We start from the raw sequence: 21,884 nt of genomic DNA on the forward strand, positions 1-21,884 counted from the left end.
TTTACCAAGGTGTCTCTGTACCTGCAAGTGTAGGTACAGACTGACAGAGGTAACCTGGCCTTCCTGTTTGCTGTGTTACAACTGAAAATGTGCCCCACTTATTGTGAACAGGTCATAAACAACACACACACAGAGGCTATTATATGTAAGGATGTGTTTTAGCATCTTGCAGAGCACTGATGAGTGAAAGTGAGAATTCATAGTCACTGGTCACTGCGGGTGTTGAGCTCCATGATGAAATCCTTTCCTGTGCATGGTCTCTGCACTAGACAGACCTCCAATAAAAACTGATGACATAGGATTTGCTGGTATCTTCACTAGGGGAGCAGATAGTAATTTAGGACAAAAACCATTTCCCCCTGTGTGACCTGATGAGCTGTGAAATTCTGCTTCAGCTGAGTGGTGTGAAATTATTACCTTGAAGCTGCTGATTAGACTGAGCTCTGCTTTTCATTACAGCCCCTATGATAACAGAGAAAATGGACACTTCTTCTGGACCTGGTCTCAGAAAATGCTTGGAAGCTGATGCCTGTTGATGTAGCACTTTTCTCCTTGCAGGTAAGCAACATTTAGCTCAGTCACCATTTGTTTCTCTGATGACCTTAAAGCAGTGGTAGGACCCTGGGTATCTGTTAAGTTACTTTCCCTTGTCTTTAATTGTCAAAATAAATATTGTGTCTGTGCTCTCACGCAGCTGTGTCGTGAGAGTTAAGTTTGAAATTTGCTGGCAGTCTTTGTGCTCGGTCTTATCCTTTGCTCCTTTCCTCATTAATTAACTCACAGCTCAATGACAATTAGCTTAGGAGTCTGTATTTCTGTGTTTCATAGCAAGGATTTGATGCAGTTCTGGAATGTGATCATAGTTTGCTGTACTGTATTCAAACATGTTTCAATAATAGGTGGGAACTGTTCAGTAAATGTTGAGGATGTGAATATGTCAGGTGGGACCAGGGGAACACATAGGGAGTTTTTCTAGTCTGCTTATTTATAGCTTTAAGGGAACTAATGTATGTTGCTGCAGTGACTTGGCTTGGGCATCAAGAAGTTTGTTTGTATTCTCAGCTACAGGCTTGCTTCATTTAATTGCTCACTTTGCCTTTAAAGTTTTGCTTCTCCATTGAGTCTAATTTTGCATAATTTTCAGCAGCTGTGGAAGATAAGCTCAGTCCCCTCCCACTGCCCCCTCTCTGCCCTTCCACTACAGGCAGATACTTTTTAAAATAACCTGCTCCCACTGCTTTCCTTTCTGTTGTGTGCAGCGATGAGGCAGCCTTAGAAGCAGCCTGTGGGGAAGGTTGGCCTGGCAAGAAAGAACCCTGCCAAAAGAACTCCCAACGCTTGCTCTCATCAGATCAGCTTGCTGAATCCGTTTGCTTTCAAGGTGTGTGGTTAATTCTGTGGGTGAAAGGAAGGGAGCTGGGACCAGCACTCTCTGAGACTACACTAGGTTGAGGTTAGAGTGTACCTGTGTTACCCCATCCTGCAGTTTACTCACAGCGAGGCATTCAGAACGGATTGATTTATGACTTTGCTAGTAGTAATACAAAGCATTGGTACAGTGCTAGGGCAGTAGGGGGTTTAAATCTGAATTTCACCTTCTAAAGCTGGGATGTCTCTGTTTGGTGTTTACATTATACACTTATTTTTTGGCTCCAAATATGTAAGTATGATCACACAATGTTGCTTTTACATGAACAAATATGGCATTTTCCATATTGGATGTTATCTTCTCCTTTACAAGTGCTTAGGAAACCTGTGCAGCTCAGGAGTTAACTGGATGTTGTTAAGGGTCACTCTCTAGCATGACATTGGACTATGTTTTGGGGGTTCCTAACCGCTCAAGCTTCTCAGTGAAGCTGGATGATGCTGTGTGGAATAAGCCCTTAAATGAATGGCAATCCTTGTGTTGTGGAGAAGTTTCTTTGCTGCTGTGAAACTCCATTTAAAGTACAGGAGAAGATGGGAGATGGTGGATTGTATGGTTTGTGCTGGTGTTCATTTTCTGACATAAATTCAAGCAGTTGTAAATGTTCTCACAAATTGTGGCTCCAAAAGACTGTTTGAATGACAGAGGAGGTATTCTGCATTGGACTTCTAACCAAAGCTCTGCTACCTTGATTCATGCCTGCTGGCAGCTGAGCCAGAATTGACAACTGACTTCTTCCATCTCTATATTTCACCAGAAATTTCTGAAATATTTGTATTGTTCTCTAGGTTTGAACTAGTCTGTGTATGTAGGCCTTAGCTACCATTCAGAAAAAGCCCCAGCTCTAATAAATCTAGAAATACTCACTGGGCCAGACAGACAAGACTCAGTTGCTGTAACTGTGGATATATTATTCATTGCTATGCATGATTAATAACCTTGTAACTTGCCAGTGACAGCAAATCAGAGCCAAAAGGGACTCAAAAAGGACATAAATAGTTGAAATAAATAATGTATCTGCTTTCTTTGCCTCATTCTTACATCTTTGCTTTTCAGTACTCCTTGTTTTCATTTGATCTCATTGCCTCCTGCCATTAGGTTACTTAGAGAAGGCTGTGTATCGTTTTCTAATTCTTTTCCTTCCCTTCTGGTTCTGCTTTGGATTTGTTTTATCAGAGTAGCCTGGTTACTGATTTCACTGAGGCTTTAATTATTTACTTGTAGTTCTCCTATGACACATAAACGGAGAGCTTGCAGAGCACTTGTTTTGGAGTGACTGACATCTCTGAACTCTTGCTGGAGAAAGCGTAGGAGATAGTTTGTGAAACAACTCTCCTCCATGGGTAGGTTCAGGTGGGTTGAGCAAACAAGTGTCTTGGGAAGATGTTTTGAGTTGTAGGTTCCTGCTGTGTTCCAGGCATGAGACTCCTTGCACTTCTTCCCACTAGCGTCAGGAAGCAGTAGACCCAGGCAGAAGGGAGTTTGGGTCTGTTTGAATTTGATGGTCATGCTAGGATAACATGAAAAGGCTGTAGCTCAGGTTCATCCCTGTGTTGTGGTCCAATGTGGAAAAAAGTAAGAAAACAAAAAGGCAGGAAGGTATTTATTCTTAGGAGCCAGCTTTTGGTGGGTGCTGCAAGGTAGTGACTTTTTGTCTTTAATTTTTGCAGAGAATTCTGTCATCTTCTAAGAGGAAAAATGTGTGCTCAGAATTACTATTAATAGCTTTGGGTGTAAATTTTTTCAGAAGATGCCCCTCCCCTTTCCCATCCCCAAGGGCCTGTAGCTGCACAGCCACAGCTTCTGTGGAGTCAGTCACAGAGCTGTATTCAATAATACTCACCTGCAGCAGTTCTCCAGTCCCTGCAGCTGTGGTCCTCTGTCCTGCAGATTTCTGACTCTGGGGTTGAATACTTCAGAGGTGTAAGTGGAGAGACACTGTGTATCTCTCCTTTTTTGCCTTGACCCCCTCTGCTGCTTATAGGACTGTTTAGAGACCCTTTCTCCTAAACCTGTGGCCAGCACCACACCTGCCTTCCTGGCATTAGTCCTTCCTTCCCCAGGGTAGGGTTGGAAGAAGGCGGTAAGCATGCAGTGGTGGTCTTAGTTCTGTGTTGAGAACAGGTAAGGGAAGGTGCATGTGTTGCTTCCCTGGATGGGTATGAGGAGCATGGTGGAGAGCCAGAGCCTGGACATCTGGCATGTTGGCAGGCTCTGCGGATTCTTTCTAGCTTTTGTGGCTTCAATTTGCTGTGCTTGTTCTCATCTCTGTCCTGGCTGCAGAGCTCTGGGGCATGTCTGCATGTACAGTCTGCTGTGGTTGAGCTCTCCATCTTAGCAAAACAGGTGTAAGATATGATGAGTTATTTTGGTAGAGTTGTCCCCCTGAGAACTGGGACTGGAAAACTTTTCCTTGCCTAGAAATGGTCACTTCTCTGTCCTATCAGTTCTGTTTTAATACCAGAAGCTGTTGACTCTTGCTTATAGAAAGGCTGATACATGAAGAAGGGGACTTCTCTGTCATTCCACAGTGTAATTAGGCATAAGAAAGGGAGAGCAAACAAAACACATGCTCATCTGGAGGATTTTCAGATCAGTTACTGATAGTTCAGGATACTGTGAAGAATCAAGCATGATTTCTTTCTCAAATTGGTGCTGTTTGCAGGCAGCAGAGCATCTCCATTTCATGTGCTCTGAGCAGTGCTTTGGTTAACATGCCAAGCAGCTTCTGGCTTGTAAGAGCAGCTTCTTTCATGCGCTGCTACATAGGCACTGAGATTTACAGCCATAAGTAAATGTATGAATAAGCAAACAAGTTGGACAGCTTTTAGGTGGTTGCAAGGTTGAGTCCCTATAGTGAGAGCTTTCCAATATCTCCTTCCTCAACATCTTCATCCCTTAAATACCTGGGCTTTGCTGAAGAGCTTTTAAAATTGACTTCCAGATGTTAAAATATCCAGCTTATGCTTGGTGGGGGCTGACTCTGTCTTTGGATCACATTTCTGCTTTTAGGATGCAGTTCTTGCTTTGATCAGCAGCACAAAGTGATTTGGTACATCTATTGTGCCACGGATATGAGCTGGCAAGAGCTTTCTCGTGCATCAGCTGTCTGGTAGAGGGAAAACAGTCAAGGCAGGAAGTTTGATGAGGAAGAGGATTGCATTTTGTTGCCCAGTGGGTTTGTCCAGAACAAGTAAACAGAAAGGCCCTTGAGAAACTCAGACTCTACTGCTTCAAAGTGTAGACAGTGCAGCTTTAGCTCTGCTGCCTAGCTGTATGTGTATCTGCTATTATGATGGACCTCAATCACTGCATGCTTGTGGTAGCTCTACATATAAAAAGGGGAAGGCATTTGCAACACACACACCCCCACTGTATTTCCAGTGCTCACCCTTTAAAAACAAAGTAAAACTTCCAGTTATATCAGTAAGCAGAATGAAAGCCTTGAAAATACCTATTTGATTTAGAGACTTACGTGAGTCTTTAGGTGTTAGTGTTACCCAGGCAAAAGTGTTTGAGTGGAATGTGAGCCAACAGCTTCTCTGGGGAATACCATTTCCTGCAGACTTGTGCCTGTACATCCCAGTCCTTCCTGCCAGAGTGGGAGGTAGGAAGAAGATTCTTAAGCTACGCAGAGGATTCTGAATTACTTGCTACAGTATTTTTCTGTGCACTCTTACCAGAGAGCTTGTGCTATGTTATGATCACTTACGAGACTGTGGACCAAATAAACATGCTTCAGTGTACTGTAAAGGTTTCTGTGTTTCCAGCCTGTTTCTCCTATAACCAATCAAATTTTATAGAAGAGGTGTCCTAATTCTAGTGCAGAGCTAAAAGAGATTATAGTCTTCATTGGAATTAATAAACTGTCTCATCATTTACACTAGAGAGTTGATGGAGAGTTAAATAAAAGCAGTTCCACGGAAATGTATTATTTATAAATAGTAACAAAACCCTTAACCAGCGAAACAAAGAAACAAAAAACCACCTGCAGTGGATCCAGACAGCTCTCTTTGGCTGTTCCTTTTCCTGGAAGCAGTTACACCTTTTCAAAGTAACTATGTTCAAACTTCACTGAAAAGCCTTGTAACTTCATAGCAGCCAAGCCTACCAAAGGCAGCAGTGCTTCAGAGAGATGGTATTCATTGTATTCATTGCATGCCTTGATGTGCAGCTGCGGGGCATGAGAACGTGTTCCTGCTTGGAGCTGCTTTGGCTGGAGCTTGGCGACCTTTAGGTTTCTGTCTTCGGACTCCGGTTTGTTGGTTTGGTTTTTTTTTCCTTCTCCTTTTATTTTTTTGTTTTCATTTGATTTCGTTTGTAACGGAGTGGCACAGTGCACCACACGGCACAAATAACTTTCCAATTTACAAATTGCTGGAATTTGCCGGGCAGGGGTCAGCAGGCGCTTGTGGCTTCTGTCAGCAGTGCAAGTGCTCCATCTACAGGTCAGGACATCCGCTAGGGAAATCATTGTTCCGAGCGAAAAGCTGTAAATGTTGGCATGAGGGGGGAAATGAGTGTGAAACTGCCTTGTGTGAGTTTAGATGGGCAACTTAAAGATGATTTCCATTACTGTCAGCGTGATGAGATTTGAACAGCTTCTCAGCAGTAAGATGGGGGGGTAAGAAAACCAACTCATTTGAAGTGGTCTGGATAAATTTAGGAATGAGATCATGCAGTAGTAGCTGTGGTACCAAGGTACTGAATTTGATGGGTGGTAACTTTCAAGCCAGCAGTCAGCGATGTTGTTGGAACAAACACTGAAACCATTTGAGAGGGCAAAAGCATCCAGTTTCTTATTTATTTTTGAGGGTTTTTTAGAAAAGCACAGTCAAACGTCCTGTGAAAACACAACAGTGTCTTCTTACAGAGATCTGGACAGATCAGCAGCAGCGTGTTTTCCCATGTAAGCCTGCCAATGGGCCTCCATTCAGGGTTAGAGACACATTCCTGGGGTAGGAGCATAACTCGGTCAGCTTGTCTGCTAACTGGCCTCTGTGGCTGCCCCTACAGCAGCAAAGGCCTTATTTACCCAAGAGAGAGAAACACAATCTTGAATGTATCATAAATACAGTTCAATTTAAGGACAAGAAATAGAATGTGAGGAAAAATGTCCTTAACTCATTTAGCCTTATTCCTAGGTGAAGCTGACAAAATGGTTTAATAAAAAGCAGGATACTCACTAGGTATGTGGGTGCTGTATGTAAAAAGAATGAGACTGGTGTGCTCTTGCTCATTGATAGTATTGGATATCTTCATCAGTCTGGTGCGGTACGCACTAAGTGGTTAATATTGGAAGATTTTTCTCACAGGACAACTCAATCACTGGCATTTAAGAAGAGTCTGAAGAGGCTGATAAACTCTGGAAGATAAGGCATGTGTTCCAGAAAAGTGCAGCACAGAGTTACTTGTCCAGATGTGTGGGAAACAAAACAGAGCAAAAGCTCCTGGGACATCAGTGATGCCTTGAGAGCTGAAACTACTCTTGAGAAGGTTGTATGGGACATAATTCTTGTCATACAAGTGTGACTTTGTGGAATTATAGGTTTGGGTTTAATAGCAGCACTGAATGTACACATAAAGGCTTCTCAAAAGCCTACCTTGTTGTTCCAAAAGAATGGTACTGTATAGCATGTCCTTAGAGCATGTGTTGAAAGCATTAAGAACCAATTAGCAAAGTTTTAGTAGTAATAGTGAGATAGGTGTTGGAGAGTCTTTTCCTCTGCAGTGATCTGTGCTATTCAGTGCTTTGGTAAAGGTCTGGAAGCAATTGTGGCAGCAGCTGTTCAGCAGCAGTGAATCATACACAGCAATGCAGATTTCTTGGGGCCTCTTTCTGGAGGAGAACAACAAAAGCATTTCAGTAAGGCAGATCTGAAATTGTATTTCACAGAATAAGAAACACAAGAATCTCCAACAAATAGGGGGACTGTATTTCTTAGTCAATAAAGTGGTGTAGTGATTGTAGTGGACAAGCAGTTCAAAAGAAAGTCTCAGTGGGATGAACAGAGGGCCTCCTGTGGTGCTTGGAGGGAATTAAAGGCAAATACTCAGCAGAGTTAGCGTGGATGTATGGAAATACACATGCACACAGACATTTTTTTTCTTTGTGCAGTGTTGATGAAATTGATCCTGGAATGTTTGGAATAATGTACCCAGTTTTGGTGCCAAGATGAATTTCTCTTTATTGAAAAATAAAAAATCAAACCCCAGCCAACCAGGCAAACCAGAAAATAGCAAGAAAACAGTCTAAAGGCTGAAGGAAGTACTTTGAGTTCTTGAGGTCCTTACGCTGTTTTTCTTGAAGTAAATACCTCCAGGTAGAGAAGAGGTTGGAACTAAAGGTCTGAGATCTGAGACCTGTGCCTTTCAGCAGAGAAAAGAGCTGTAGTAAGTATGAATAGCAGAAACTTTCCCCAGAAAAGGAAAGAACAACCAAGAAGCAGCATGGCTTCAGTGTTGGGAATTAATTTTGAGCAAACAAAACAGCTGGCTCTCTGTTGTGGTGTCTGTTAGGAGGAAGCTGAGAGCCGTACAAGACTCTGCTTAGTAAAGGAGGAATTGCAAGAAATGTAACAGGCAAGGAGATGGGTGAGCTCTGGAACGGCTAGCACACTCCTGCCCCTCCCCCACCCCTTGTCAGCTAAGTTACCAGTTGTCCTCTCTTATAGATGGGTGTTAGTCCTTGCCCTCCCATCTCTAGAAGCTGGCAAAGGTCACTTGTGAAGACTTTTTGCTTTCTAAGTGGTACTGTCAGTGCTTACCAGTGGATCTCTAGGGTGCTTCCCACCCCCCTACAGGCTCAGCAGGTCCTCAGCAAATTGACACCCTTGAGGCACAGCACGGTGATCAGGTCCTGCATCTCCAGGTGGGTTTGTGCTTGGGTGTAGTAACAGCATTAGTTAGAAGCAGAGTGCCTGCTTGCTTACAGTGTTTTCTGGGCTGCCTAGGAGTAGACGAGGACCCTGCTGTGCCATAATCAAGTATTTCAGAGTTCTTTATTCCAGATCTTCACACAGAAGAAGCACTGTTCTCATTCCTCATCAAGTCCCAAGCTGGCTAATAAAGGAACAAATTCAATGTATTCCAAGCACAAGGCAATCTGTCTTAGCAATGATCTTAATAAAGTCTAGTCAGCAATAAAACCTGGTAGTCAGAAGTGATTTTCCTTGAGTGCCCTGATTAGGGAATGCTGTTCAATTATCTGGATTCCAATGAGCAGCTGGCATACATGCTGCAGAGACAGAAAGGGAGACTGGGGGAGAGGGCTTTAATTATCTTCAAGCCAGCAAAGATCATAGTGTGTTGAGTCAAAACAGATGGAGTGTATAATCCACTAGCAATACTTGTGATTGGGTAAATATAGTTTATGGCAGGGGAGGAAGGCAAAGCAAATGGAGAGGCATTTCCTTGTGAGTAGGCTTTAAAAGTTGGTATATTTACACTGCCACTGCTAGCCAAGATGGAAGCATGAAGTGTAAATACAGCAAGAGAATGAACCTTTCTATGGTGACCTTCAAGGCTGCTCTGGAGAAGTGGCAGGGTTTGGGGAAGTCAGTTCCTTGAGGAACCTTGTTTTGTGTTCTGCTGGCAGTGGCTGTGTTACAGGTGACAAATTTGTTAGTCTCTTGGTTCCAGAGGGGGCACACAGGTTTAATTCCTTTCCTGGGATGGACTTCAGGCTGAAATGACTGAAATGTGACAGGCACTGTACAGCTGCTGTGTGGAGTTACAATACTGGTGGGAGCTCAGTGTTCTTTCTGGTTCCCAGTCACCAGGTTTGCAGTAAAACTCTAAGCATCTCCACTTAGTGCCAAGTGGTAGTGGGAGGACTGGCCTGACAAGATTGTCAAAGCCCAACCAGAAGCCCCAGTGATTGCCTTTACTGATTTATGGAGTTTTCTGTTGTGATGTACACTGCAGGTTTCTGCTGGAGACAGGATTACATCAGTGCTAGCTGGTAGAACACACAGAGCTTGTGCGTAGCCAAGAAGTCACTGGTGACAGGACAGGAGAGCACAGGGTGGGGTGGCCAGTGCCTACATGAGCCTTGGTGTTACAGTGCACTGTGACTACCAAGTCTCCTCAGGCTATTTATTCAGAGCAGGGCAGTAGGTCTTGCATTGGAAAAGCTGGCTCTGCTTACTGATGAGAGCTAGACACAGGTGCTGGGAATTACTTTTCAGATTGCTGTCAGGAAAGGGAATGGGCAGGTTGGACACTGTTGAGTAATGTCTTGCACATGTGGCAGAAGTCCAGAAACAGGCCAGAACATGCTGGTGCTTCTACAGCAGCTGCTCTTGTCGTCTTCAGTGCTGTAACACACCATGCTGCACCATGTAGTGAGGCAGTCCTAGCTAGAGGAACATGCTTCCTGACATGTGGACATAGAGCTAGATGTGGAGTATGTGTGAAGTTCGAGGTATGTATTGCTAGGGTTGGTGGGGGTGGAGGCAAACAGGAGAGTTTGCCCATCAAAAGATCTGTTGTAGCCAGGTTAATACTTTATTTTTTTTTCAATTGAGATTTGTAGAAGATTCAAAACTGCTTTTCCCATTCTACCTCCCAAAACCATCAGTGTTTCTCTCATTTAAGATGGCTCTTTTGAGGTGGAAGGAGGTTGGTCTCAGACATAAACCCATGTGTCAGTGTAGAGTCACTCTGACAATTAAGAGAGGTGGTGGTGCAAAACCCGTGATTGGTTGAGGAGGCAGGAGGCATATGGCATCTCTATTCATTCTGGCTGCTTGCTTTTTGTCTTTTAATTATCTCCTAGGATGACTTCTCATTTTCTAAACCTGGGTAAATTCAGCCAGCCAACTGTAGGTAACCAAATACATACCTCAGTTCAGTGCACAGAAGCTTCTGTGTAAAACTCTCTTAATTTGTCTCCCTTTAACAGGGATGCTCCAGTTGAGAGGCTATTTCTCACAGTCCCCTAGGAGTTTGAATGCATTCCCAACTCCAAGAGAAGCCCCAACAAAGCTCTGTGTTTGGAAGTGTTATTTGATAAACGCCAGCTTGTCAGAGTGCTTGCTGTGAATGTATCAGTGTAAAAACCAAATGAAGAATAGTCTGGGGTTGATGAAATTGAGATCAGCCATGCAGAAAAGGACTTGGGGGTATTGGTAGATGAGAAGCTGGACATAAGCCAGCAGTGTGCACTTGCAGCCCAAAAGGCAAATCACATGCTGGACTGCATCAAAAGCAGTGTGTCCAGCAAATCAAGAGGTGATTCTGCCACTCTGCTCTGGTGAGACCTTATCTGGAGTACTATGTCCAGCTATGGGGCTTCCAATAAAAGACTGACATGGTGTGGGTCCAGAGGAGGGCCACAATGATCAGAGGGAGCACCTCTCCTGTGAAGACAGGCTGACGGAATTGGGGCTGTTCAGTCTGGGGAAGAGAAGGCTGAGGGGAGACCTTACAGCTACATTTCAGTATCTGAAGGGGACCCAAAGGAATGCTGAGGAAGGACAGAAGGGCTTGTAGTGATAGGGGCAATGGTTTTCAACTGGAGCAGGGTAGATTTAGGTAGGACACAAGGAGGAAATTATTTATAATGAGGGTAGTGAAATAGTGCACAGGGATGTGGTTGAGGCCCTGTCTTTGGAGACGTTCAAGATTAGACTTGATGTGGCCCTGGGCAGGAGATGTCCCTGTTCACTGTAGGGGGAATGGACAAGATGACCTTTGAGGGTCCCTTCTGACCTGATGCCATCTGTAAAACTGACATAGAGGGTAGGGTGGAAAAAAAGATAGAAATATTTTACATTTGAGGTAGTTTTATATCATTTCTTTAACAGAAGTCTCAGTTTAGGGGTTACTTTAATACCATGCTTAACAAGACTGGCTTGGAGGAGGAACTTTTTCCCTTCTAAAAGCATTTCGGCAGTAGCCCAATATTTCAATACCAGAATAAGCGAAAAATAGTCTGTAAGCAGCTCCATTAAAACAGCAATTATTGGACCCAAAGTAACTGACACGAGAGACGGGGTAGAGAACAGAAAAGGCTTTATTACATTAGACAGATCTTATTGTTGCCACTGTACTGGGAAATTCACTGTAATCTCAGTTCAGGTAACATTCAGAGGGTAACTCCCAGTAGTCACACTGAGTTATGGTATATCCTTAAACAGATTACAGAAGATTTGGATATGCAAAACAGTTTGTATTTCAAAAAGTGTTGGTTCTAAGATCGTGCCTGGATATTTACTGCTTTGTACATGTCCCACCCCGTTCGTTTCCTTTACAACCCACCCCCCAATGGCTAAATGAAAGAGAAAATCTTAAAAAACATAGTTCTTTCCTATTTCTTTTTCTAGTAAGGCAGTGAAATCTTTCTTTTAGAACAAAGTACTGGACATTTTTCAGTGTAAACTTTTCACCAAGAAGACAAGCTGCCTGCATCTAGAGATAGGAATTGTCATCACTTTGCCACAGGAGTGGCCTTTCCAGCCTGAGGGATACAGAGTTATGGTGTGACCCCCTATAATCCTGCTTCTATTTTCTTTATCAGGCTTACTACTTTACAGGAGCAGACTATCAGTGGTATGATCAGAAGCAGCTCTATTTTAGTAATCATCTTTACTCTGAGATTCTTTCTAGATGAAGCTGTCAAAAGATTTTTCATTCAAGGCCCAGTTGAGCACTGTGAGCGGGTATATGCACAGATCCAAGGTGACTGTTCTTCTCTATGGTTGTTATTCCTGTGTGCAAATAAATATTGGCTTCCCAGGAAAAAATAGAGTGGTTCACAGTCAGAATGATTAGTACCATATGCATTTCATAATATACTTGAGAACAGTTACAGGACTCTTAATAGTACTGGAAAAGGTTTAAAAAAAGTAATCTCACAATACAGGTTTCTGGTGTCTTAATATATCAGTTGTGAGTTAGATCTATTCTTTCAGTAAGAACTGAGCAGAAGGGCATGGTCTCTGTTAACCAGAGGGAACAAAAATATTCTCCATAGCTTGCTAGATGTTATCATTAAAAGCAAGGAAGTCTGCACCGTGGGCGTTCAAGTGCATGCATCACTGTTCGAATGCAGGAGCAGAATTTAAATACCTCTGTAAATGACATTTAACTTACAACTGTTTTTGCCACATTCAATTCCAAACAAGGCATTGAAGATAGTGTACCAAATTGACAAGGTTACTTTATTCTCTATCTTCTAGCTTTTAGTAGTAATTGGAAGAAAACAAAAACAAAAACAAAAAAAAAAAAAAAAACAACCAAAACAATGAAAATAAAAAGCCCAATACAGCTCTATAGATAGGAGGGGCCTTGTTCTGCAGAAGGCTTTTGCTTCTCTTCTTCTGAGGGTTTGGGCAGATTCCATCCCCACCCACAGACCACCCATCCTAAATTATCCTCCTTTACTACCTCGTCCATCCCTGGATGAAACTGGTGTAGAGCTGCAGCCCGCCTGATCATGTGCCTGTCCCTGTGCTGCCAGGAGGCGTAAATAGTTTGTAGCTGAGTATAGAAAGTGTGATCTTACATGTGCTGTATTACCTGTTTAACATAGGCTAATTAACATAGTATGTAATTGATTCCTTGGCAGGCACATTATTGGCTTTTACACTAGAAAAAAATCCTTCTAGTTTAAGTCTGTTTATCCTTAATTGGAACAGTTCTGATGGGACACATAAGCCACTTGTAGTTTAGAGAGCATCAGGGAGACTATCTGAATTGAAACCCCACAAAATGGAAAATGACTAAGCTGGGAACTCATGTAGTCACAGCTCATGCTTTGAATTCAGCCTCCATGTTTGCATAGTTTACTCATGGAGAGGGGCAGTTTATAAACTCTCTTTTCCAATGCTTTTCTAGAAGAAAATTAGCCACCTTTAATACACCCCTCCCCACACCCCAAAGTGTTTGTGCAGTGTTATTGATTGGTTTACTGGCCTTGTCAGCAGTGCCTGTAATGTGCATTTAAGGGACCCCAGCTATTTCTTTTTGTGTTTCTTAAGGGCTTGTGTTAGTGATTTGGGCCCTAGCTTCAGCTGGCTGAAGAAGGGCTGCTAAAACACTACAACTGCTGTCTTTTGGATTTCTCCAAAAACTTCACAGGATGTATAATACAGTAATGCTAGGAGAATCTCTTAAATCAGGATTATTTTTAGTGTGATGCTTTTACAGCATAAACCATTTACCTCTATAAAAACATAGGGGGCTGAAATTATCCCAGTTTGGCTTTCTAAAGAAACAGTGCACCGGGAGCTATATTTTACTACTAGAAATATTACTTCTTGCACTTCAAATCTTCAACCTCTCAGTGTTTTAGGGAGCAGACAATAATCCTATGAGGAAAGAGGGAAATGGTCTGAGGATGGTCGGGTTTTCTTTGTTGTTGTTTTAAATTGGTATGTTCATAACACAGAATCATCTTTAAAAATGAAGACATGAATCTCAATGACAAAACAAGCCCAAGGTAATTAAGCCTTGCAGGAAAATGTTTTCTTGTCTGTGCACAAAATGAAAACAAATGCAGGTAACGTATTCAGAAACCCCAAAATCAAATTAGGACTGCAATGTGTGCAAGCAGAATAAATGATCAAAGGACTGAGTGTGAACTACAACTCAAGACCTAAGAACTCCAAAATTTTTATTGATGTGACAACATCTGTTTGAAGAAAAATAAAGTTAATGACGTTTACATGATGATAAACTTCTAAGTTTCCACAGATTTTTCATAAACAAAAACACATTCATGAATCAATGAACCACAGCAAGAGTAAGGCCCTACCAGCTTGGCAGACTGATTTAAACTCTGAGCAGGAAGGAAGGAGGGCACTTTGATTCAAATCAGATGGGCTAGGATGAACGGAGCTGTCAGATCCAATGTTCTGCTCACGTAGTAAGCTTAGGCATTTGTATTTGGATGGGCATTTAAAGAGATTGTGGTAGCTTTACAGTAAGCCAAACCTTCAAAAGTCAGGCAGTAAATGAAGACAGGACATAGAAAAATCTAAGTAAAATCAAGGGCATACTGAACAAATCTGAGAAGCATTTGTGACCGCTTGAAAACCTGCAGATAAAACAACATCCCAAATTCAAGGCATGATTCTGAGCCTTTTAATGTTACCTGGAAAAATGATGATCTCCATGACTTGAGGTTAGGACTTAGGTTCTAGCCAACAGCTCAATGGGTCTGCAATTTCTAGGCTCTCAAGTGAGACCTGAGGCTATCAGGATCTTCATCAGTGGTGGAGGCAGCAACAGCTGAAGAGCAGGCTGTGGCTCTTCCAGTAGATTTCTGAAGTTTTGTTTCTGAAATGCTAACTTCCATCATGGGCTCTTTTCTCCACCACAGGTGCAAAAAGCCAGTAATGCTAATTCCAGCAATCCAGATCCTATTTCATATGCAGAAATTAACCCAAAGGCAAGTAATAAAAATGCATACATCATCCCATTCAATTATTCAGCAGTTTTGCAGACATACCGGAAAAAACTAGCTTTCAATATAAAAATTGTCTATGAAACAGTCTAACTTGAGTTTTTCTCCATGGATCATAATTCCACATGTGCTGCTGGATCTGTAGAAGAGAGAAAAAAAAACAAAACACAGAGCACTCCATTTTCAGCCACCTCAGTTGGCAGATTGGTTTGAAAATTAGTATATGAACCCCAAAGACTTGTTCCTTGTAATCAGTTGTCAAAGACAATTCATACCCATTATGTATAGCAGCACTTTTAATTAAGGGTTAAGATAAGGCCAAGATCATGAAATTGCAGGAACAGTGAGAGTATTTAACAGAACTAGAACAACTGTGCAACATAGTTCTGTCCTGTTTCAGAATCAAGCTACACCAGCCTCGCTCAGCAAGGCCTTTGTGTCCCATTAACATACACAGCAAGCCTTTGCATAGTGCCAGCTTGCAGTGAAGGAGCACACAGCTTAACCCCAGTCCAAACAGACTACAGGATCACAGGATGTGAGGGGTTGGAAGGAAGTTATAGAAGTAGAGAAGCAGTCAGATTACCGTGTGTGTGTTGTCCTGGCATCTTAGCTGGTGTCCCCATTTCTTTTTCTTTCTGGAAATTACTCTGGAGCAGTTTGATTTCCTGATCATAGTCCTGCCATTCTGGAACTATACGCATTGCTGCTTGCAACTTGGGTTCTTTGGTCATTGGGTTATTACACTGCAAACAAAGCATACAAACAGTTCAGATAATGCATACACAAGGTCTGCTTCCTGAATAGAGGTGTGCTTCCCTCTGGATTAATCTGATGTTGGTGAACAAGTGCCTGTATTTTAGCTGCAGTACACTTTAGAGTCTCCTTCCAAAATCCTCATAATGCCACTGCTCCAGGTAGGAGAAAAGTAGAAGCCAAAAGAAAGAAATGAAGTGCTGAAAAAAATCTAAGTAACAATACAGGATGAGGTGCCTGGACTTGAGGTGGTGAAGTGCCTCTACCATTAGTCACTCTATCTTAGTGTAACAAGAGAATGAGGGAGCCATACTGCACTTACCAGATCAATGGTTTTTGCTCTTTTCTTTGAGGAATCATCACACCACGTTTCACACCACAGCCATTCCTGTGGGAGTGACTTAATTGGCACCTGGTGGATCATGTTGTTAGGCAAATCCTGTTTTGAAGAGTAAGAGTTAGTAGCAGTTTCTACAGAGGGGGAGGAATAATGCTCTTGAGTAGATAGTTTAACTTTTGTAAAGAGGTTTTTTCCAGTGCAGATAAAAAGTGGTGAATCGACCTTTCATTCCATTCCAAACAAAGGCTTTTGGGGAAAAAAAATTGTGTACTACAACTGTAAATCTTATTTAGTTGAAAATGAGTTAGTTAATAAATGGTATTACAGTGCTAATATGAATGCAGTATCAAACCTGTACTGGAACAGTTTGGAAGGCTACTCATAATTGATTAAAAACCATTGTGCTATTTTTTTCCATCCACATCAGTACAAGCCTTATTTCCATGTTACTAAGTCAGTACAGTAAAGCATTGCACAGTGAAGCTGGATAGCTCAAGAAATGAGTACCCAGTTCTGTTATGTGTTTGTTTTGGAAGGTACTGGATAGTTTGATAGTCTTAAGATATTTCTGAACAGGTCTTGCTTCCACCAGCCAGTTATACTTGACAGTAGGAGTACCTGCCTCGTTTGAAGGCAGGGTGTCATGGGACTGCCCCCAGCATCTGGGTGTGACTGAAGTTTGGGTAGGAAAGGAGAGCTCCCAATGTACCCTCATACCCGACTGAAAGGAAACAAAGCAAACACAATAAAAACACACCTGATCAAGGTTGGACAGACTGTTAGGATCCTGACTAAGACCCTGATATTGTCCTCTGAGTCGATCTCCAGCTGCTATCTTTCTGAACTTCTTCAGATCCACAACATACAGAGCACTACATGGAGATGATGCAATTAGTAATGACATTTGACTGATGGGTAACTTACTGCAGCCCCAGCAGACCCCAAGATACAATATGCTAAAACAATCTCTTGGTGACAGTACATCCAATTATCTAATACAAGGCAGGCAAGCAGATCTAACAAGGTCATGGCATGTATGACAAAAAAAAAATTCAACAGATCTATCTTAGCTTTGCTGTCATGCAGTCCCTTCTTCCAACATTTGTTATTAACAAATGAAGATGTCTGGTTAGTTAACACTGCAGTTACTCATCTGTAAAAATTGTAGCATACTAAAAGTAACTTCAGTGTCCCTGGTGCTTCAAATGGGCCATAGGCAATGGCACCTTAAAGAGGCAACAGTAAGCAAAAAGTGGCTCCCTGCATTCATCTGCCTCAGCTAGTTTGCCGCTACTTCTAAGCACTAACAAAAGTTTTCCCCCTCTTTTTGGAAAAAGCTGACTTCTCCAGTACCTGATGTGGTATTTTCTTCCAGCTAAATGACTAGCCCAGTATCCTGATTTCCAGAACCTGTAGCCATCCATTTCCCTTCGGCTGTCACAGAAGGGAGTATATCCATAAGGAGCTCCATCCAGATTGAAGTCTCTCAATTCCTTTAGATCCGTGCGCACGATCTGAAGGGAAGACGCGTGTTAGTTGTATCTGGAGGAGCCTGCCGTGGGGTGTTTTGAAATACTTGTCAGGATTTGGTTCAAACTGAGAAAATGGTTATCCCACACAGTTAACAGAACAATTGCCAGGGACACTCAGCAGTCTTTTGCATTATGTATATGTAGTACAAAAACACAGCACCAAAAGGTGGTGTCTCTCCTGCCCTTAGAGCTGTAGCAACTAAAACAGAGCTTAAAAATAATCAGATAGGGCTTGGTTTGACACTGTAAGTGCCAAAGTATCCTCTCCTCTTGAAAGTTTGCAAAGCTTTCAGGAATGAAAGCTTTTGAATGTCTTTTTGACACAGATGTTGCAATAAAACTACTCTAAAACGACTATTTGTGGTGGGGGAAAAATGTATTGTATCTCTTTTATAAATAGAACACAAGCTGTCTACAATGAGAAGAGAGGAGCTGGAAAGTTATCCTAGGTGACGCTTGAGCAGAAGTTGTAATGGTTTTACCTGACATGGGATCCCACTGTACCTATGCCAGAACACCTAGGGCATTTTCTGCTTCCGTGTAGCTAAGCTGTAGTGCTCAGTTTCATGCATGCTTTTGAAGGAGGATTTTGGCAATTCTCACCGCACACCTCCTCCGTATTTTCAAACCGCTCGGGTACTGAGCGCATACAAAGCCTTGCAGATGGTGTTTGCTTTGCAGCAGGACCTGGCTTCATGCACAAGGGATTTGCTTTCTCACTGCTCTGAAAGCCGCTCAGATATGGCTAAGGTGAAAGCAGGGAGAGTGGGTGGTGACTTAGGAAAATACCATATGTGGTAAGTGATCTGCAGGCTGGGAGAACAGAGGGAACTGGGAAAATGGAAGGGTGAAACAAGAATCCATTTGGCAAGCTAGCTGGAATCACAATGAGTGAATGGGGGATGAGACAAAAGTTAAAGACAGGCAAACAAAACCAGTCTTTATGGGAACAGGCAGGAAAACCAGCACTCACTGGAGCAGGCTATAGTTACAGAATCAACCTTCAGTCATGCCTGTTTAGGGCTCAGACTTGCAACCTTTCCAATAATACAGAAATTGTATTCAAGCACACACTATTCATAGGGGAAAGAAAAAAAAAGAAAACCCAAAAAGATCAAGTAACTCCAACCTCTGCATTACCTGATCAGCATCCACAAACAGGATTTTATCAACAGCTAATGGGAAGAGCACATCTAGAAAGAGGATCTTATAACCCCAGATAATACGTTGTTTCTCTGTTTGCTGATGAAGCCAGCGTGGCCATTTATACTGGACAAGCTCATACTGGAAATTATACTTCTTTGCCATGTATGGGATGAACTCCTGCAGTGGGAGGGGGAAAAAAGTAGCTTATTTCAGTTCTTTGTTCTTCTACAGGAAAGGGAAGGTGCATTACAAGAGATTGATTTCATCCTATAATAAGGCATAGAGCATTAGAAAATGAAATGCCATAAACCAGTTTCATTGTTGCTTCAAAGACATAACCCCAAACCAAACAACCAGTGCAAAGTGTAAAGCCAGCTGTCATAAGACAACTAAATATTTTGGCATTTTTCCCCACACAATTACTTATGAGCCATTTTATAGTGATCCACAGATCAGTCTAAAATAATGCATTACTCAAATCCTGTAATTTCACAGAAGGGAGAATTGTTATTTAGGGGGCTGTACAAAGTAGTGTAAAGGGGAATAAAATGAGAGAAAAGAATTGGGAGGAAATTTTTGCTAGACCACCTTGGCTCACTGTCAGGTCAGTTGACATTCTCATTTGTGAGGCTTCCTCCGACACAAGCAGAGTACAGGTTTAGCCAAGGGATGCTGGTACAACATGGTCATTGGGAAGGGAGGGGGAAGCATATCGTTGCACCATCCCAGCCCAAGGCTGCAGCAGTAGGGACACTGCAAATCATTTCCCCTTGAGCTCACGCCCTAAAGATAGGATTCTTTAAGAAATGCTATTTCCTCACATTTAAATGTTAAGAGTAGCAAATCCCTGACACTTCCGATACCTGTTTACCTCTGGGATCTCTTTTGAATCCTGCTGTTTCTTTTATGATGCATCGCATATAATCAGTATTTCCAGGTACGCTCATCTAGGGCTGTGTCACTCTTTATCATGCACTGCCCAGGTACTCTAGTCAGTCCTAAACACAGTATTAATGTCTCCTCATATGAAGTTCTCTCCAAACATATTCCTTATGTATTTAGCTGTAAGTTTGTAGCCCCGAATTTCATCGTCATTGTGCACCTTTATTGTGCAAGTCACCCCAAAAAAAAAGCCAGTTCAGATTGTTTCAAGTATGATTTTCCTACTATGTGGTGTTCTCTTAAATATTTGCCTTCAGCAGGAGTTCACTGTCAACCTGTCATTTCTCAAAGCTTTCTAAGTAGAACCATCAGCTTATACCAGCTTGATGCTTTGTTAAAAGGTATACAGACAAGTAAGTGTACATATGGTCACACAATAGTATGATGCACAGGTTGCAAACTTTTCTCCTGTTTGTTTTTTGTTTGGTGTGTTTTTGTTGTTGTTTTTGTTTTAACCTCTCCCCACCATATAACAAATTTCTAATTAGTAACAAACCTTGAATGTAGGTGATAAGTAGTTCTTTAGAAACCAAAACTTCAAAGGAGTCTTAGTATGTTTCAGCACAGACAACATCATGATGCTATCAAAAGAAACAAAATAAAGCATTTACAGGAAGAACTGCCACCCACTAGAGATCAGCTGTTTGCATTATTAGACTAACTGAAATTACATGTCAGGTAACTGATCTTCACCCATGAAGGAAAAGCTTCAGTCTATTGTAAATTGCTTAATTTTATCTACAAAATTGCTACCCCACTTCCCCCAATTTATATATTGTAACTAGTCAGAGGATATACCACCTGTTGGCTTTCACAGTCTTTTGAGAACAGGTGGTCAGATTCTTTTCCAAAGCCACTATGACTTCTATAGCTTCTAAATAATACATTTGTATTGGATGATACTGTAGTAAGGACAGCACCTACTGTAGTAGGACAGCAACATACCATCCATTAAACTGTGTTGACTATGTGAATGTTAAGTAAACAAAGTTCCTATAATACAGTAGATACAAAAACTGCAGAACTTCTGAGGTGCTGAGAAGTTGGAGGGTTTTTAATTCTTGCAAATTCTAACCTTTTTCATTGTGGAAAGCAGAGCAGATTACCATTTGAGACCCCCAGACTAGAAATTTGGAACTAACCGTAGGAATCTTTCATACAGGTGTCCTGAAGCCACAGAGAAGATATTTAGTACATCATCTTTATCCTGTTTCACATCTTCATTCTTTTGCCCTCCTGTGAATCCCCTGAAATGGAAAATGTGTTTATGTAAGGGCCAGCTATATACGTGAAAGAGTGCCACAGATTATATACATTGCTGCAGTGCTGGTTTAACACAATACAACTGGAGTTTGGTGTCATCCTCTCCATGCTAGTCAGGGTACCCTCCCACATGGCAGAGTGCTGCAGATACAGACAAAGAAGACCTAGTAGCTTACATACGAACACCTTATTCAAATGAAAGATTGCTAGCTGAGATGCAGCTCAGGCTCCCAAGTAGCACTAGGGGTAGAGGAAGGTAAGCAGGTGCAAAGTAGCAGCCCAGTTCTCTAGAAACAGAAGGGTCCTATGAAGATGGCCCTAAATTCAAGCAGTCTTAACATAGAGCTATGGAATATCACAGACCTAACTGTATCATCAACTAATTTTGCAGTTTCAAGAGACCTGCAGGTTAGTATTGAATTAATTTTACCATTTGAGGGATTCCCAAAATCCAGATTCGTTCTCACTGGTGCCGTCGCTTAGTAGATCTTCATTCATCATATCTAGCTTTTTCTGAACCTGTGAAGTATAACTTTGCTTTAACAAGTGGAACCACATATTGAGCAAACAGCTATGGAGTGTTGTTTTGACAGTGTCTTTGTATTCCTTTGAATTATGTCCAGTAAGCAACAGGTAACCTAAGCTGTCTGAAGAAACAGCTCAGTTATGAGCTGACATTCAGAACAGTTTCCATAGCTGTTTTCAGACACAAAGGCATGTTAGTCTAGATGGTTACAGTGCTTTGGTAAGAGGTATTTAGTGACCATTCTTGATGGTGGAGCCTGGCAAAGAAAAACAGTCAAAGAAACCAAACACTCTCCTGCCAATAACACAATGCAACACCTCCCCACTTTTTCTGGTTTCTAAGAGGTATTGGCCTCTGAGACTCCAAAGCAGATACAGCAAAGGCATCAAATCAGAACACCCCAGAATTACTCTGGCATGAGTAAATCTTGTGAGGAAGTGTAAACTGGGTGTGTTACAACCATCACTTCATGTCAGTGGTCCTGTGTAAACTTTTCAGCTATGATGTTGTTACCTGATAGGCATTGCTAAAAGGCAGCAGAT

At 42.0% G+C, this 21,884-nt stretch overlaps 1 protein-coding gene and 1 long non-coding RNA gene across 6 annotated transcripts in view; one reads left to right on the forward strand and one right to left on the reverse strand.

Annotated features, from left to right (window-relative positions):
• LOC137444507 (uncharacterized) overlaps positions 1-21,884 on the forward strand; it is a 62,229-nt gene that overhangs the window by 12,157 nt on the left and 28,188 nt on the right. Inside the window, exons 2-3 of one of the 2 annotated variants that reach the window (XR_010988176.1) lie at positions 460-558; positions 1,260-1,381. This is a non-coding gene — a long non-coding RNA (uncharacterized lncRNA). The remainder of the gene's footprint in view (positions 1-459; positions 559-1,259; positions 1,382-21,884) is intronic. The other variant, XR_010988177.1, reaches the window with a different exon arrangement.
• Positions 11,427-21,884, reverse strand: part of UGGT1 (UDP-glucose glycoprotein glucosyltransferase 1) — a 45,460-nt gene continuing 35,002 nt past the window's right edge. For all 4 annotated transcript variants that reach the window (XM_068145272.1, XM_068145271.1, XM_068145273.1 and 1 more), the window contains 9 exons: positions 21,247-21,335; positions 20,696-20,800; positions 20,050-20,134; positions 18,606-18,788; positions 17,287-17,447; positions 16,691-16,805; positions 15,916-16,032; positions 15,424-15,583; positions 11,427-14,976 (listed from right to left, as the gene is read on the reverse strand). In XM_068145272.1, the coding sequence (XP_068001373.1) occupies positions 14,951-14,976; positions 15,424-15,583; positions 15,916-16,032; positions 16,691-16,805; positions 17,287-17,447; positions 18,606-18,788; positions 20,050-20,134; positions 20,696-20,800; positions 21,247-21,335 (1,041 nt within the window). In that variant the 3' untranslated portion in view covers positions 11,427-14,950. The remainder of the gene's footprint in view (positions 14,977-15,423; positions 15,584-15,915; positions 16,033-16,690; positions 16,806-17,286; positions 17,448-18,605; positions 18,789-20,049; positions 20,135-20,695; positions 20,801-21,246; positions 21,336-21,884) is intronic.

The sequence above is a fragment of the Melanerpes formicivorus genome, unplaced genomic scaffold, assembly GCF_026170545.1.
Source record: "Melanerpes formicivorus ecotype bairdi unplaced genomic scaffold, bMelFor1.0.p_v2 SCAF_12, whole genome shotgun sequence".
Taxonomy (NCBI): Eukaryota; Metazoa; Chordata; class Aves; order Piciformes; family Picidae; genus Melanerpes; species Melanerpes formicivorus.